The sequence below is a fragment of the Anas acuta genome, chromosome 20, assembly GCF_963932015.1.
Source record: "Anas acuta chromosome 20, bAnaAcu1.1, whole genome shotgun sequence".
NCBI classification, from domain to species: Eukaryota; Metazoa; Chordata; class Aves; order Anseriformes; family Anatidae; genus Anas; species Anas acuta.
In genome coordinates, this window is record NC_088998.1 from 12,002,638 (window position 1) to 12,020,785 (window position 18,148).

Below are 18,148 nucleotides of genomic sequence, written 5' to 3' on the forward strand. Positions count from 1 at the left end.
TTTGCTATCAGAGTCGTAAGAAAATAAAGTGAAAGATGTAAACTGGGAATATACAGAAATATATTTAAGATGCTTGAGAGTATACTCTCTAGACTCTAGCTGGCACTCCAAAAGAGTAAAGATCTTCTGTAAGCCCTAAATCATGTAAGCCAGACTTGCACAGACATTTCAGGTACATTGGGACATCTGAACTGACACTAGCTGCCTTTATTTGATTAATTCAATCCTAATCTACCTGTGTCATTGCTATATAGGACAGCACACTGAAATATCTGCATATTTAACTTTTCCCATTGTAGAAGCAACAAAAAGGGGATGCTATAGTATGCAAGAAGGTGAGTAGAAAGTGATAGAGCAAATTAAATAAGTTTTGACACATAAGTTTACACATTTCACACAGACCAGGCCCTGTATTTTTATGGACACCTTTATCCCTGGCTCCTCTTAACTGAAAACATCAGGAAGGTGATATGACTCTGTGGACCACCTGTGTATTACTTACAATGACCTGAACAAGTCTGTATGGATATAGGACGCATCCTGAAATGGCAGATGTTAGGTACATTTCTCAATAAGGCCACTCAGTAGAAGAATCATGTACCTCAGGGAAAGAGAAATCCCTTTTTAGGCCAGACCTTTCAAAAAGTTTTCCAGGACCATTTTTCTGGTGCTGAGTAACACCACAGCACTGGAATATTCTGATCAGTGTTTTCCATTCATCAGCTCATTTATTCCGCATCACCTTCAAGATGTTTAACATCATTGTCAGCAAAATGGACAGTGGAATCGAGTACTCTGTTAGCAAGTTTGCTGATGACACCATGCTCTGTGGTGTAGTCAAGATGCTGGAGGGAAGCAATACTATCCAGAGGGATCTGGACAGGCTTGAGAAGTGGGTCCGTGTGAAACTTGTAAAGTTGAACAAGGCCAAGTGCAAGGTCCTGCATCTGGGCTGGGGCAAATCCCAAGACAAATACAGGCTGGGTGGAGAATGGATTGAGAGCAGCCTTGATAAGAAGGACTTGGGGGTGTTGGTTGATAAGAAGCTCAAAATGAGCACTTGTAGCCCAGAAAGCCAACCATAAAATAGTTTTCCCTTCTCTAAGCAGCATGTAAGAGGGATTAGGGTAGAATTAGAAATAACAATATTATTCAAAAAAAAAAAAAGTACATATGTAAGAAAAAAGATACGTGTAAAATGAGAGCGAATCATGGACGGCTTGAATGCTGGAGAAGATTCTTCTCCTTCCTGAAATACGATAGTGACAATGTCATTTCCAATATGCCGCTTCCTTTCTACCTGAAAGAAAAAAAAAGAAGGAGAGAAAAAAAAGGAAAGAAAGACAAATAGGAAGGAAAAGGCAGACACAAGGATTTAAAGGAGATCAACATTCTATAACAGAACCCTGAAACAACAACTCCTAAGCTGTATGCAGCTCAGGAAATGCCAGTCTTAAGAAAATGTATCATAAGTATGATTGAAGACAATATAAATTACTAACTACAATTAAGTAAACTTAGCAATGTCATGTTGCACTTACAAGGCAGCTGCTAAAAGCGTAGCTATTTTTTTTCTTTCCTTTCCTTTTTTTTTTTTTTTTTTTTTTTAAGTTAGAATAGCTAATTTCCAAATATTAATATTCACAAATAGGGCATGGAACACATAATATTCCAAAAAAGAAAATCCACCACTTGAAATAAAAGGATAAAAACACCAATCCTATTATTCCTTAAAAACAATAAAGGTACTCTGAATTCTGCTGTGATCTTGTCACCCAAGGCAAAAACATGAGAAAACTGACGTGGAAATAAAAAAATAAGACATATAATCTAATTATATGATTATAATAGTTGCCTAAAAGACTAATAAAACAATTTGTGAGTAATTTTAGATAAATCATTATGGATGTGCTTATAAAGTGTTGTGTTTTTGTTTTTTTTTTAATCCTTCATAAAGGTTCAAGCAATGGATGAGAGCATATTTGAACAAGCACCCCAAGAATCCACCTAGTCCATCTATGAGAGGGCAACAGCAATGCTTTACAGCGAATGCACAGAACTGGTCATTAACATGTTCACAAGCAGAGTTTCTTTCAAGCTACATTAATTACTACCTGAGTATGAGTTGTATGTTATGCATGTGCATATTCTGATAATTCAGAATTAAGTCTAATTTCCAGCCTTCATAAATTCTTTGAAGGCAGTGACAACTGCAGCAGTGAAGTTCTGCAAGTCATCTGAGTACTGGACTATTTAGTAATTTTAAAATTAATTAAATTTGAAATTCTTCACAGAAGTCTTAAGACTTATATTTATAAAATATTAACAGGCAAGAAGATTCCCTATTTTATTTTAAGATGTTTTGGAGTTTGTGATTAACTACACTTAAAAAAAAAAAAAAAAAAAAAAAAAAAAAAAAAAAAAGGGAAGGGGAAGGGGGAACCATGTACCTGCTGCTTGTTCTCTCTAGAATATGGCAGCATGGTTGAAACATGGAACATAATTTCATGCCCTTGATAAACTGTATAGATGGAACAGGTTCCTGTTGTATCATCTGCAAAGGAAAACAAGATTCTTAGTAGGAATGTATCCTTTAAGTTTTCTAAAGATTAAAAGATATTTCAGGTCTTTCTACAAAACTTTCTTTAGTCATCCCTTTTTCTGACCAATTTTAGAACATGTCCATGCTGCATGTTTTTGCGTAGATGTCTAAATCTGAGCGTGCAACTTAGTCTGCATATTCCCACAGCTAAAACCTATTACATCCTTCACCTAACTTCCTAAAATCACATAGGGACATTCAAACCGTGATGCCTCACTGTTATGAAACAACTAATATCTCAGGTTATTCTTCACTCCCTTCCAACATAAAATGAAACGTTCACCTTAAAATACAAGTTATGTATCTTCTCTTCCACTGCATTACATACCAGTGATTTAAGCTAACCTGCTTAACTGTTTCCACGTAAAGCACAGCATTTAGCATGCATGTGAAAAAGTTTTTGGAATCATATTATTTCTTCAACAAATATTATGCACATGCAGTAAGCAAAATCTTTTATATTGCTTCTTTATATTCTTTATATTGCTTCTTTGCCTCAGCTGAGTTCTTACTTTTTGTGTCCAGTCCTCCTCTGTAGCCTGTCCAGCCTTTCAAAGTAATTGTGTCGCCCAAGAGATGCAAAAATCTTTGAAAGCTCTCACTTCCAGTTTCTATACATGGAAGGGAGAAATGTTACAAAAACAAAGCACATGTAGTAATAGAACACCTACCAATGACTGATTAAAATACAGGAACAGATCCTGCCTTCAGGACATAAGGATTAGAGTTTAAGCTGAATTAGCTTCTTCTCATGTCATCCAGGCTTTCTACCCTTACAGAAACAGCATCCCAGCCTTGCAGAATGGCAGAAAAAGGATCATCATGTGACATTAAACAATGATCCCTTTTGCTAACTCCATAACACTGTTCAAGTGCATAGAAGAATGAGATCACAAAACCTGAAGAATGAAAGAATGAAAGAACTAGGAACAGTGACTTCTTGCAGGTAACAAGAGTCACCTCCTTCAACTGCTTTTTTTTTTTTTTTTTTTTTTAATTTAAATCTTACTTTGTACAGTCTATTTCTAGAAAGAAAATTTCATCATTTTCCAAGCTGTGATATTAGGTTTCCTACAGCAACCTTTCATAGAAATAGAATATTCTTTTCTACAGTGTTTCCACCCGATATGAACACAAAAACCTTACAAAACTACTGTTAACATAATCATTATCCACTATCTGGCTTCCATGTGCTTGGTATATGAGCAGTATCCTATATTTTTAATGGGATGAATAAAAAATTAAGGAAAAGGTAAAAACTCACCATTGCTGAACATTTCATCATCTGTAAGCTGCCCATCCTTAGCATAAAGGACTCCAAATTTAAAATTCACAGATCCCTAAAAAATAAAACTAAAGATTATAAGCTAAACAGGCAAAAGACCTAAACTAATGCTTTCTCTATACATCCTGCATATGTGAATATATATCTCACACCAACCCCATTACATGCACAAATAACAAGAACCTAATATTTTACCTTTGATTATAGACTATGAATTGTATAATATACTTTTTATACTGGTGTTTAAAATGATTTTGGATTGCATATATTGAAAAATAATACTACATTTTTTTATTGCAATAAGCAATCGACTGTGAAGTCGTTACAAAGGTATCAGTGCAAATATAACAAATACAGCTATATTCTTTGAACTATGAGCTAGGAGTGGTAAGCTTACATTTACCTCTTGCTCCTCAAGAACCAATAAATCCTGCAAATAAAACAGTTTGTTTAGCACTCTGGCATTAAAGGCAACACAAATAAAACGATTACATCCTTGTGTATTTAAGTTTTGCTTTGAAGTGGCCAGTTCAACTGATAAACAAAGTTTACTTTTTAAACCCCCTAATCCTCATTATTATTCTGCTGAAACAAAGGAACTAGTAATATTTATGCTTAATGATTTATTTTCCAGAAAATAATAAAGAAAAACAGCTAAGCAAAAGAAGAAATCACCACTTACCTTTTGTATCTCGGGATGAAAAATTTCCCTTGGGCTCTTCTCAAATTTCTCAAGACTCATAGCACTGAGATGTAAACAAAATACTGTGTAATAGAAAGGCTAGCATACATTTCAACATTAAAGCACTAATAGTTGCAGTTAGAACTGCTTACAAGAGGAATTGTTCAAAGGCCCTGTCTTACAGGGAATGTATTGTAGAATCAAAGAATGGTTTTGGTTGGAAGGGACCTTAAACATCATCTAATTCCAACCCCCATGCCTTAGGCAGGGACACCTTCCACTAGACCAGGTTTCTCAAATCCCCATCCAACCTGGCCTTTAACACTTCCAGGGATGGGGCATCCACAACTTTTCTGGACAACCTGTTCCAGTGCCTCACCACTCTCTGAGTAAAGAATTTATTCCTAATATCTAATCTAAATCTACCCTCTTTTAATTTAGAGCCATTACCCCGTCCTATCACTACACTCACTGACAAAGAGTCCCTCTCCAGCTTTTCTGTAGGCCTCCTGTGGTACTGGAAGATCGCTATAAGGTCTCCCTGGAGCCTTCTTTTCTCTAGGCTGAACAACCCCAACTCTCTCAGCCTGTCTTTGTAGGAGAGGTGCTCCAGCCCCTTCATCTTTGTGGCCCTCCTCTGGACTCGTTCTAAATACTTTTATGTCCTTCTTGTGCTGGGGGCCACAGAGCTGAATGCAGTGCTCCAGGTGGGGTCTCACAGGAGTAGAGTAGATGGGGGAGAATCACCTCCCTCAACCTGCTGGCCACGCTTATTTTGGTACAGCCCAGGATATGGCTGGCTTTCTGGGCTGTAAGTGTACATTGCCAGAATCATCATTTCTTTTCCACAGTGCTAATCTCCAAGACTTCCCAAATTTCTGCATTTTAAGTACAGAAACTATTAAAACCCTGCATGGATGTCAAGATTAAATTTACACCTGTTTTACAATTAATTTGAAAATAGTTCCTCTGCCAAAGAAATGTTCTGAGAATCTTTGTCCGTTCTACATGTAAATCGTCACTTTTTCTACTCCAGGACAGGCACTAAAAGCACATTTTTCCCGTCCTCAGTGATTAAGATTTGTAAACCTTTTTTTGCAGTTTTTAAAATAATGAAAATCGTGCAACACAAGCTCCGAATTCCAGGGAGAAAAGATACAGACAAGTCTCTTAACCCACAGTTTATTTGTAAATACATACCTCAATATAGATTTCACTGATAATGTTTTTGTGGGACTGTAAGGGAGACATATTTTCTGAGTACCCTATAAAGGGGGAAAAATTACAGAAAAATAGAAGACATTACAGGACATATTGACATTCTCTATACATTAAAATAGGAATACTGATAAAAACAATTACGTAAAAAACAAAGATCAAGACCATGCTAGTTTTACTTAGTCATATTTACTACCGAATTAAAAAACAAACAAACAAACAAACATGTAAATGCATAGGATGGTGCAAAATTATTTTAAAATTAGCTTTTACTACTCTGCCATATAGGAACTTAAAAGGAAACTCACAGTCCAATACCGGGCATTAGGAAGACTGTTGAAACTAGTAGACATAACTATTTCTTTTCTAAAAAAAATGTGATCTATGCATGCGTACTAAACAATATTAAATTAATTGCTTAGCTTTCAGTAATGACCTTTATCTAAGTGAAAAGAAAATCCTAAGAAGATATTAGTGAAACCAGTATCGCATTTGGCTATTTTCTTATCACTGTATAAAAATATCAGTAAATCAGTAGTATATCACAGCTTAAACTCATCACAGGATATAAATCAAGAACAATTTAGGCAACATTTTTAAAAACAATGCAGAACTGCATGTAAGAACAATTAGAAATACCTTGCATCGTACATTTCTGTCATAAAGTTAAGTATACTGTTATCTACTAAGCTAGTTTATCCACTAGGATAGAATTCTATGTTCTCATATAAAAATGAAATCTCCATATACTAAATACCGAAATTCTGAAGAAGCAAAAAAGTCTGTGGTGAATGCATACAAAACAAGCAAGCAAGCAAACAAACAAAAAAGGCAGAGCAGCAATTAAGTATTTGTTTCTTACTGTTTTTCTCCAAAGAATTGAATGGTATTGGGGAACACGCTGATTATTTTGGTCAGAGAGTACAACGGACAGAAAGAAAGGGTTCTTCTCTGCATCTGTACCTATGTAATTCTGATGAACTGTTAGAGAAAAATAAGTGTAAAGAAAACACACACAGGTTTACATGAGAAAATATATACTTATCTGTATATAAATATATAGGTATGTAGATACGTGTAAAAGACAAGAGACAGGTATAGACTTCAAGGCCTAGAGGGGCTTCTGTTTGTTTTCTGTTTGGTAGCATGGGTTCTGCTGCTTACAGAACACCATCCTCTGTCTTCAAGTTAAAAATACATTAAACAAGAACTTGCGTTGAGTACAGGGCAAAAATGTGTTAGTATTACATTAACGTCATTTTTTCCCCATATTTAAATACTTGCAATTCAAAGCTACATTGCTTTTGCATTGAACAAAACTTCAAATACATTCACAAAAACATTAATACCTTTTCCTAAAAAATATTTGAAATACCATCTTGTATAATATTCTGGATTTTCCAAATGCACATCTGTTCTGTGCCATGTTCCTGGAGTGTAGTCTGTATTCTGAAACAGAATTGGGAGACTGCAGATCAAATGCTGAAGAAAAAAACTGAGGACATAATAATAGAGGGAAAAGTCAAGCAAGCGTGGCAAGAAGAATTTTAGTCGTATACTTTATAAACAGATGATCTGTAACAGTTTATGGTTAATATTAGTTCAATACAAGTTTGCCAAGACCTGATGTACATTTCTAGACTATGAAGTTTTATTTCTTCAAGCATTAAATTGATATTTATAGCTAGAAATGTTTTACAAAGGAAGATAACTCCCGTCCTCCATTTAAGGAGAAATCTAAATATCACTGTAGTGGTTAAGGGGGCACACCATGAGATTAACAGCACAGGAATCTGGAATGAATGACTCTTTCAGGCACCATTCAGCTTCTTCATTTCTCATTTAAAAGATGAGCATAGCAAACTAAACACATATAAGAGTTAAAAAAAAAAAAAAAGCTATAAACTCATCACACTCAGTAACAAACTTAAAATCACAAAGGTTAGCTTGAACACTATAGTATCATCAAGACACCAATGTAACAAAGTGAACTAGTCTGCAAAGTGTTATTCAGAGAATAACACTTTTTTTCTTTTAACCAGATCAAATGAGCAAAATATCACCAAAACTAAAATAAATATAATCTCTGTCCTTAAAAAGTAAATTGTCAAGATTTTGTACTTTTGAAATAAAACCTTAGACTTGAGAGTAAAAGCCCACCATCTCCATACTCTCAGATTCTTATATTCTCATATTATCTAATGTTTTTAAGACCAGTACCCTAGTAATTGACTGTAAATCCATCTTTCAGTTGTGAAGAGTAACTGAAACTGATCTATTTTTTGTTTTCTATGAGTATATGTAGCCACTTACCTCATTAGAGGAGCCATTTTCCACACGGAATCTTCCAGCTCTTTGGATGGCTCCATCAGCATCACTAGATATAAGCTATGAGAGAGCTTAAGATAAATGTTCTAGTTCCAAAGACACCCATATGATCAGCAAACAAATCTTACATGGTTTCTCCTTCTCCCAGGTGTCATACCACTACCCATAGGGACGGTATGAACTCATCTATTACCAATTTGACTACAGATTTGGAATGACCCAATTATAACTCTAAGAATGTGTGAGTGTGAAAGCTGTACTTTCTTCTGGTATATCCAGTGCTAATCAGAAATTCTCCTGTCTCAGGTTTTGGCTACACCAATGTGCAGAATGCATACAGAGGTACATGCCACCTTCCAGAAACTGATCTTCAAGTTCACTCCTTTTCAAACAATGGCTCTTATGGACATGTTGATTCTAGTCCTCTCAGCTTTGCTATGTTTAAAACCCTACTTGCTCATAGTGTCACTGTGACTAGCAGTCTTTTATTGCATTTATTACATTTTTTTGTGTAAGTTCTCAGAAGACAGAAAGCAGTAATAATCTCTAAACGTAATAGTCAGTGATGATACTGAACATTTTGAGGTATACTGTTCAGTATATCCTGCTCTGCTTCCTGCATTTACATCAGAAAATATGGCTTGTTTTGATTTGAAGACTTCTAGAGTTTCATAAATATTCTGGGAAAGGCTGCCTGGTCTTTCTATAAGGGAATCCAGTGATTTCCAGAAGACAAACTCCTTTTGTTGCTAAAAAAACAAACAAACAAACAAACAAAAACAACTCATGAAAAGTTAACAGCACAAATATAACATGACATTTTTTCCTGTGTTCAACAACATTGTTTGGGATCCATAAAAAGCAGCAGAGAATGTTTTTTTTCCCCTCAAAGATCAGCTGGAAATAATACTGCATGCTGCTCCTCTAAAAACTGTAAAAAGAGATTGTCACATATTATACCAAACTTTAGAAATAGGATCTGAACAACAATAATGCAGTAGTATACCCTTTCTCACTTCCCTCCAGCAATCCATGTTATTAAATGACAATACTTTCTCCCTTTGCTTGGTGGAAGAGTTATCGGAATGTTTTGTTCTCTTTGCCCCTTCCTTTGAAGAGATCTGAGACTATGTCAGGAATAAGCTAAAAAGGCAAGAACTGCAACAGACCCAGTATGAACTGTAAGAGAAACCATAGGGACAACTGGTCATAGCAGACCAGTAGGAAGGACATAGGAGAAACCATTTAGGGCTGAGACAAAACGAACAGGTTATAATAAATAAAAGATAGAAATCATTGAGCAATAGGGATGCCGTTGATGAAAATACTAAGGAATTAAATATTTATAAACTTACGAGGGCAAACACCTTTTTACATTTGTATTTCAAAAGATAAAGGGAGTATTTGGCTTACACGGCAACGTTTTGGTAGTAGGGGCAGGGGGGCTGCGGGGATAGCCTTTGTGAGGAATCTAGCAGCTGCTCTCTGTTAGAGAAGGGCCAGTTCCAGCCAGCTCTAAAAAGGACCCACCACTGGTCAGAGCCAAGCCATGAGTGACACAAGTTGCGTCTGTGGGAAAACATATTAGAGAAAGGGAAAAAACTGCTGCGCAACAACAGCTGGGAGAGAGTAGTGAGCAACTGAGAAAGAAAGAATCCTGAAGACACCAAGGTCAGTGAAGAAGGAGGGGAGGAAGTGCTCCAGGCACCACGGCAGACATTCCCCTGAAGCTTGTGGCAAGGAACACAGTAGAGCAGGCTGTCACCCTGCAGCCTGTGGTATATCACAGTGGAGCAGATCTCCATGCTGCAGCCCATGAAGGACCATGCAGGAGCAGATGGATCTGGCTGTAGCTGCCACCTGTGAGGGACCCATGCTAGAACAGTCTGGCCCTGGAGGACTGCACCTGATGGTACAGACCCACATGGGAGCAGTTCTTGAGGAACTGTAGTCTGTGGGAAGCCCACGTAGGATCAGTTCAAAAGGACTGCATCCCACAGCACAGACACTACACTGGACCAGGGGAAGGACCTTGAAGGACCAGCAGAGATGAAGCATTATGGACTGACCACAAACCCTATTCCCCTGAACCACTCAATGGGAGGAGACAGAAGAGGCTGGGGGGGTGGAGGTGGTGGGAGGTGGAAGGTGCTTTTACTTGCTTTTAGTTCTCATTGCTTTAGTATGTTATCAATAGGTAATAAATTACATTAATCTCCCTTATACTGAGTCTGTTTTGCCTGTGACAGTAATTGGCGAGTGATCTCTCCCTATCCTTATCTCAACCCAAGAGCTTTTCTTTCTTCATCATACTTTCTTCCTCTGTCCTTCTGAGGAGGTGGAGTGTGAGGGCAGTGTGGTTTAACTCATCGCTTGTTAAACTACCATACATGCTTTCATAAAATACTAGCAGAATTTTAAGAAAACCAATCACAAGACAAGACTGCTTGTATGAGGTTACTGTGAATTTATAATTACCAATATATTTCTTTTTTCCAGCTAAAGAACCAAAATACTGGGAATGAAAGTGCCTCTTACCACAAAGCGTTTCACTTGCCTTTTTGATTAAAATACCATCTCTAATACATGAAATGCATGGAAAGTGAAGATAGGTACCTGGTGTTCTTGTAATGAAAATTCCAGAAACTAAGCCACCAATTGAAATCATTTATATTTATAAATACACAAGCCAAGATCTTGAAAGTACAACCATAGTTAACAGAACATTAACGATTTCTTCCTGTAGCAACAGAGCTGAAGTTTACTTTTTGTGCCCCTCTACACTTATGCATATTTCATTATACTTGATATACATGATATTATTTTAACTCTTGACATAGAAGAAATAAATAATTCACAGAAAGAATTTCTACATTAGAGAACAAAACAAAAAAAAAAGAAGTGCTGAGCTAATCTTTGAAGAAAATTCAGAAAAACTAGCAGATTTCAGGAAACAGATTTTTCAATATTCTTATGTTGCTGAGTTCTTTTAATTTTACACCCTTTCCCACTACTCAGGGGCAAGTACACATAAAATGACATACACATGCCAACAAATGAGCATGGATACAGTTTTTAACTCAGATCACCACAAAAGCTTCATCAAATATAGCCCTAACATTTCACAATCTTCAGCTTATAGAAGGAAAAAAGGCTCAATTTCCATCTTCCTGAATCAACTGGGGTAAACAAGGTATTTATATAATATCTTTTGTCACATGAAGATGAAAGATTCATAAATAAGGTTGTAAAAATATTTCCGAGCACACATCTAATTTAGGTAATCGGCAGCCTCTTTTTATTACTCTAAAATTTTCAAGTCCAGCTTAGAGAGCACATCTTCCAAACTAACTTGGAATTTTTACCTGGAAACTAAAAGTATTTGCACTTCGCATTATACAGTGTTTAAATTAAAGGATGGGCAAGGTAAACTTACAAGCTCCACAGATCCATAGTGCTTTCTGCTAAACTCTCCACGTCTGCAACCCAGATCTTCAGATACAGAACTGGAATAGAAACATTTCATCAGTATACACAGTCATTTTAGCCTTAGATCTCCTGCAACACTACATGCTGCCATTAACAATATCATTCCTGCTGAATGAGGTTTGCAGTGCATAAGCTTGTTACTGCAATGAACACTCCTTACAATGTGCTCGCTCTAGCCATTGCAGTCTGGTGTTCATCCTATCAGCCAAAGGAAAAGAAATGTCTGTGTCTTGACTGAAAGCAAAAACTATGATTAAATATCTAGTCATAATGGAACCAACACAGAGTTCCACTTAATAAACTTTGCTTAGTATGTTGCTGATTTTTTTTTCTTCTCCAGAAAGTCTCTCTTTAGACTACACACAATAAAACAATTATTTCAATTCAAAAGCAGAAAGCAGGAACAGCATTTCATAGATTTCCCCATCCCATAACACTGACAAAGACAGAATTGTCAGGTAAGCAAAAGGAAGCCTCAAACACCACATTCAAAATCTACATGCATTATCACTTATAATTTTATACCATCGTGTCCCATTAAGCACATCAGCATGTGTTTCATAAGCTCAAAATAGATGGCAAATAGCTCTGCTAGCTATAAACACCAAGCTTCTCAAATTTATAATCGAAGTCTTAGCAGTAGATGTTACAAATACAAGCTAAATAAAGATTTAGATGCAAATATAAAATAAACCTTTATTACCTTGTCTAGCAGCTGGGTAGGCTATCAACTAAGTCACTCCCTCATATTACAAACTCACAGTTCACCACTACGTCAGCCTTAATGAAGATAACACCTTTTTTTTTTTTTTTTCCCACATTAAAATTAAATGGCAGTAACCCTGCAACTAGCAATAAGGGATTAAATTTTCTGAGAATGGTAAGTACCGTAAGTTGTAACATTACATCAGTACACAGAAGAAATACTTGAATTTTAATTCAACTCCCTCATACTTGGTTCTTGACTGTAAGAGATACTGTGACACTGGAACGCTGAAATATCTTGATTTTTAAACAGCTTTTCCATTTGGATTTGTATTTATAGGTACTCAGAATTTATTAAACACGATTGATAATTCTGAGTTCTGTTTATTTGGATTCCGTATCTTCAAACAAGGAAGAGAAATAGAAAAAAGACCCATCTAACAAAACTTTAAAACTCACAAAAATAATTTTGTGTTTGCTATTATTACACTTATTACTCTTTCCTATACAATGATAAGTAAAAATAAGATTTACGTAAGTTACAAATGAGCCACGACTGGAGTCAGTTCCAATGAATAAGATTACTTCAGGATGCTACATATTAATGCCACGGAGATAAAATTAATTGCTAAAAAAAGCTTCAAAAATAAAATATAAAAAGAGCATTCAAAGAACATCTTGGGTTGGAAGGGACCTTTAAGATCATCTAGTTCCAACCCCCATGCCATGGGCAGGGATGCCACCCACTAGATCAAGATGCCCAGGGCCTCATCCAGCCTAGTCTGGAACACCTCCAGGGATGGGGCATCCACAACTTCTCTGGGCAACCAGTGCCTCACCACCCTCTGAGTGAAGAATTTCCTCCTAACCTTTAATCTAAATCTCCCCTCTTTTAATTTAAAGCCATTCCCCCTTGTCCTATCGTTACCAAACAAAGCGGGAATTTGTTCTCCATCTTTTTAAGTCCCCTTTAAGTACTTAAAGGTTGCAATAAGGTCACCCTGGAGCCTTCTCTTCTTTAGGCTGAACAGCCCCAGCTCTCTCAGCCTTTCTTCACAGGAGGGGTGCTCCAGCCCTCTGATCAGCTTTGTGGCCTTCCACTGGACCCATTCTAACAGATCCACATCCTTGTACTTGGCCTTCTGGGCTGCAAGCGCACGTTGCTGGCTCATGTCAAGCTTTTTGTCCGCTAGAACTACCAAGTCCTCTGCAAGGCTGCTCTCAATGAGTTTTCCCAGTCTCATGTCTGGGATTTCCCTGACCCAGGTGCAGCACCTTGCACTTGGACTTGTTGAACCTCATGCGGCTCAAATGGGCCCACTTTTCTAGCTTGTCCAGGTCCCTTTGGATGGCATCCGTTCCCTCTTTGGTATCAACTGCACCACTCAACTTGGTGTCATTGCAAATTTGCAAAGGGTGTACTCAATCCTTCTGTCTATGTTGTTGATAAAGATATTAAACAGTACCAGTCCCAGGATAAACTCTTGAGGGACATCACTCATCAACAGACTCCACCCAGACATGGAGCCATTGACCACCACTCTCTGGGTGCGACCCTCAAGCCAATTCCTTATCCACTGAAAGGTCCACCTTTCAAATCTGTAGCTCTCCAAGCTGAAGATCAGGATGTCATGTAGGACCGTGTCAAAGGCCTTACAGAAGTCCAGGCAGATGACATCAGTTGGTTTTCCTTTGTCAACTGATGCAGTCACTCCATCGTAGGAGGCCACCAGATTGGTCAGGCATGATTTATGCTTGGTGAAGCCATGCTGGCCCTCTCGGAATAACTCTTTGTCTTGCATGTGCCTTGACATTGCTTCCAGGAGGATCTTTTCCGTGATCCTCCCAGGCACAGAAGTGAGGCTCACTGGTCTGTAGTTCCCCGAGTCCTCTTTTCTACCCTTTCTAAAAATGGGAGTGATGTTTCCTTTTTTTCCAGTCACCAGAGACTTCACCTGAATGCCATGACTTTTCAAATACGATGGAAAGAGTGTTCTCAACTCTATCCGCCAGTTCACTCCAGACTCTGGGATGCATATAATCAGGCCCCATAGACTTGTACTTGTTCAGTTTCATCACGTGGTCTTGAACCTGCTCTTCGCTTACAGTGGGAGGGTCTTTGCTCCCTCAGCCATCACCCAGAAGTTCAGGGAAACAAGAGACATGGAAAGTCTGACTGGCAGTGAAGACTGAGGTGAAGTTTTTGAATACCTCAGCCTTTTCCAAGTTTGTTGTTACCAGTTCTCACTTCTCATCCATCAGAGGGAGTACACTCTGCTGGGCCTTTCTTTTCTGGCCAATATACCTACAGAATTCCCTCTTGTTATTTTTTGCATCCCTTGCCAAGCTCGGTTCTATCTGTAGCTTAGCTTTCTTCATCCCATTCCTGCACATCTGGATAGCATGCCTGTACTCTTCCCAGGCCACATGTCCCTGCTTCCACTGACTGTGCATTTCCTTCTAGTACCTCAGTTTGACCAGAAGGTCCTTGCAGAGCCATCCTGGTTTTCTCGTTGTTCACTTTCTTACACAGGGGGATAGAGAGTTCTTGTGCTGTAAGGAAAACATTCTTAAAGACTTGTCAATTATATTCAACTACTTTATCCTTCAGGACAGTGTTCCAGGAGATCTAATCCACTAGGTCTTTAAATAACGTGAAGTTCGCTCTTTAGAAGTTCAGAGTCCTGACTTTTCTCTTTGCCAGGCCCATATTCCTCAAGATCACAAGCTCAACCAGGGCATGGTAACTACAGCCCAGACTGCCTCCAATCCTAACCATCTGTTTTGAGTTTGTCTGCACTGATAATTGGAAATTCAAAAAATAAACATTATATAATTAAGAAATGGTATGCATATACATCACGAGTGCACTAATGTAACAAGGGTACAGGTTGTCAAGGTAAAGGAGGGCAAAATTGAAAGTGAAATTGAATATAAAAATGTAATGCATATATTAATGTATATGCCTATATGCCTGGTACCTAGGTCAAGAGCCTGGGAAGTAATGTCCCAAATACAGAGACCAGATCAGCTCAGACTACACTTCAACAACAAATACTGCACTAACGTTTCCCAGCTAGCGAGTCACAACAAAACAAAAAACAAAGTGAGATGCAGAGTAAGTTCAAATGCTTTTTTTTTTTTTTTTTTTTCTCTCCAACATGGAATAGGTGATTGTCCTCCATATGGTCAGCTGCATGCAACACTGCTTCTAGAAATGTTCTGGAAGCCAACTAGCCCAAAGAACAGTTCACCATGAAGACTACCTGATTTCCATGACAAGGTAGATGTTGAAGGAGACCACCTGATAAATAAACTTACATTTAACCTGCACTTGCAAATACAAAGCTCTTCATGGCTGGTGTGATTCTGTACTCCAGATTCTCAAAACAAAACAACAAAAAAACCCACCACTCTTAATCTAGATAATCCCAGTACTGTTATTTGATTTTTTTTTTTTTTTAAGTATTTCCATAATGACAAGCAATAAAATAGCTACCTTTAGGACACACTGTAAAGTACTGGGTACATCTCATGTTGTTTCAGTTTTCCTTGCCACAGAATGACAGGGAGCAGTGCTGCGCCAGAGTTCAGTCACTGCATGATAGACACAATGATAAGCAGACAATAGCCAGCAGCAGTATACATAAAACAATTAAGAGTTAACACTGTTGCTTTCTGCAAGGACATTGGCAGAGGCTGTGCACCACTCATCATTGGATCTTGGTAGGAGTTACTGCAATACCACTGCCAACCTCTAATAAAACCCCATGGTCACAGACATCCATGTCAATACAGGTGAAAAAAAAAGGAACTGATACGCATGCATGCCTTGTGAGGCATTCTAACCCAAATACCTAAGACCTAACCCTACTAACGGTATAGAGACTCCCAGATGCAGTGAGTGTGGTGGGCATATTCATCAGATTATGTAGAGGAGAGCCCCAAAAGCAAGTGAGTTTAATGGGAGAAAAAAAATCTATTTTCTCAGACCATGAAATACGGATGGAAAACACAGACAACCTTAGAAAAAAACAAAGAACAGCTTACACACCAAAAATGTTTATGCTTCTATCCCCTCTACAAACTACTGTGACATAATTTAATAAAATACATTGTTTCACCACAAATTACACCTCCGAATATCAAAGACATTTCTCTGATACTTTTTCTTTCACTAAAGAATTTCTGCTGCTGAAGGGTAAGAAACTAAGCATCAATAGTTTCAATTCATCAGTCCTACATATACTCATGATAATGAACAGACATTATTTTTATTTTTTCCATCCATAAAAAAAAATAAAATTAATGTAGCACAACATTTTTGAAAATAGGCTTATAAACACCATCATGCACTCCATGTTCAAACGCACGTACAGTATGAGTTGCAAACAGTAGAAGAGAATAGTTCAGTTGGAAGGGACCTACAAAGACCACTAAGTCCAACTGCCCGACCACTCCAGGGCTAACCAAAAGTTAAAACATACTATTGAGGGCATTGTCCAAATGCCTTGAACACTGACAGGAATGGGGCATCAACCACCTCTCTAGGAAGCCTGTTTCAGTGTTTGACCACCTTCAGGGTAAAGAATTTTTTCCTAACGTCCAGTCTGAACCTCCCCTGCACAGTTTTGTGCTGTTGCCCCACGTTCTGCCATCAGTTATCACAGAGCAGAGACAGGCACCTCTATCTGCATGTCCCCACCTCTGGGAGAGTCCCTTCCTCAGGAGAGGGATGAGATCACCTCTGTCTTTTTTTCTCCAGACAAGACAAATCAAGTATCCGCAGCCTCTCCTCACAGGACCTGCCTTCCAGCCCTTTTACTAGCTTTGTTGCCCTCCTCTTGATGCATTCAAGTATCTTAATATTCTTTTTATATTGTGGAGCCCAGAACTGCACATGATGTTCAAGATAAAGTCACACCAATGCTAAATACAGTGGGAGAATCACTTCTTTTGACCAGCAGGCTATGCTGTGTTTAATGCATCCTGAAATGCAGTGTGCCTCTTGGCTGCCAGGGCACACTGCTGACTCATATTAAACCTGCTGTTGACCAGCATCCCCAGATCTCTTTCTGCTGAGCTGCTCTCCAGCCACTGATCTCCCATTCTGTACTTCTCATCAGCATTACTCCATTCCTGGTGCAGCATCTAGCTTTCACCTTTGTTGAATTTCATGTCATTGCTCCGATCTACCTAGATCTCTCTACTTTTCACCCTTCCAGAGTCAACAGCATCTCCCAGTTTGGTATTGTCAGCAAACTTGCTAAGTATGCATTCAACTGCTGCCATCTAGACCATTGCTAAAAATGTTAAACAGATCCGTTACTGTAGTAACAGTTTGCTCAACATACTTGTTCTCCGAATGGCAAGTAAGTTCTTTAACAACCCATACAAACAAGACCAATTTTTCTTTTCCAAACAACTTCCAGACAGAATAGGATCAAAACAGAAATAAAAAAGAACTCCCCATGCTCACCACTACATACATAAGTGCACAAGTCAGTGACAGTTTCCAATAGTGTTTTAGTATTAATAGTTTTGTCCTTCTGCATCCTGAATCAAAATACCCCAAATATACCTAACTTCCACACACTATCAGTCCTTTTGAAATCAGAATTATACATAAAAGCTTTTCTTTTTAATTTTCTTCACTGCATTGCATTCTTCCTCAGTCCTGACCTGACCTACACTAGAAAAACACTGTTGGTCCAGTTATAACAATTTTAAAAATAGTTTTCATGGTATTAAGGTGAATTGCCAGCACTGAAATGCTAATGTTAGTTTACCAGTGGCTCATATCTGTTTGATTTAATAAGTTAGAATTTACTTTTATTGT

General features: G+C 37.9%; 1 protein-coding gene across 15 annotated transcripts in view; it reads right to left on the reverse strand.

Annotated features, from left to right (window-relative positions):
- Positions 1-18,148, reverse strand: part of GARNL3 (GTPase activating Rap/RanGAP domain like 3) — a 61,610-nt gene that overhangs the window by 33,944 nt on the left and 9,518 nt on the right. For 6 of the 15 annotated variants that reach the window (XR_011089191.1, XM_068657080.1, XM_068657090.1 and 3 more), the window contains exons 2-12: positions 11,552-11,621; positions 8,101-8,175; positions 7,137-7,236; positions 6,650-6,768; positions 5,770-5,834; positions 4,570-4,633; positions 4,285-4,317; positions 3,867-3,942; positions 3,115-3,213; positions 2,451-2,554; positions 1,192-1,300 (exon numbers count right to left, since the gene is read on the reverse strand). Coding sequence is in view for 14 of the 15 variants with exons in the window: in XM_068657080.1 (XP_068513181.1) it covers positions 1,192-1,300; positions 2,451-2,554; positions 3,115-3,213; positions 3,867-3,942; positions 4,285-4,317; positions 4,570-4,633; positions 5,770-5,834; positions 6,650-6,768; positions 7,137-7,236; positions 8,101-8,175; positions 11,552-11,621 (914 nt within the window). In the remaining variant the exon portion in view is untranslated. The remainder of the gene's footprint in view (positions 1-1,191; positions 1,301-2,450; positions 2,555-3,114; positions 3,214-3,866; positions 3,943-4,284; positions 4,318-4,569; positions 4,634-5,769; positions 5,835-6,649; positions 6,769-7,136; positions 7,237-8,100; positions 8,176-11,551; positions 11,622-18,148) is intronic. The other 9 variants (XM_068657081.1, XM_068657079.1, XM_068657083.1 and 6 more) reach the window with 7 other exon arrangements.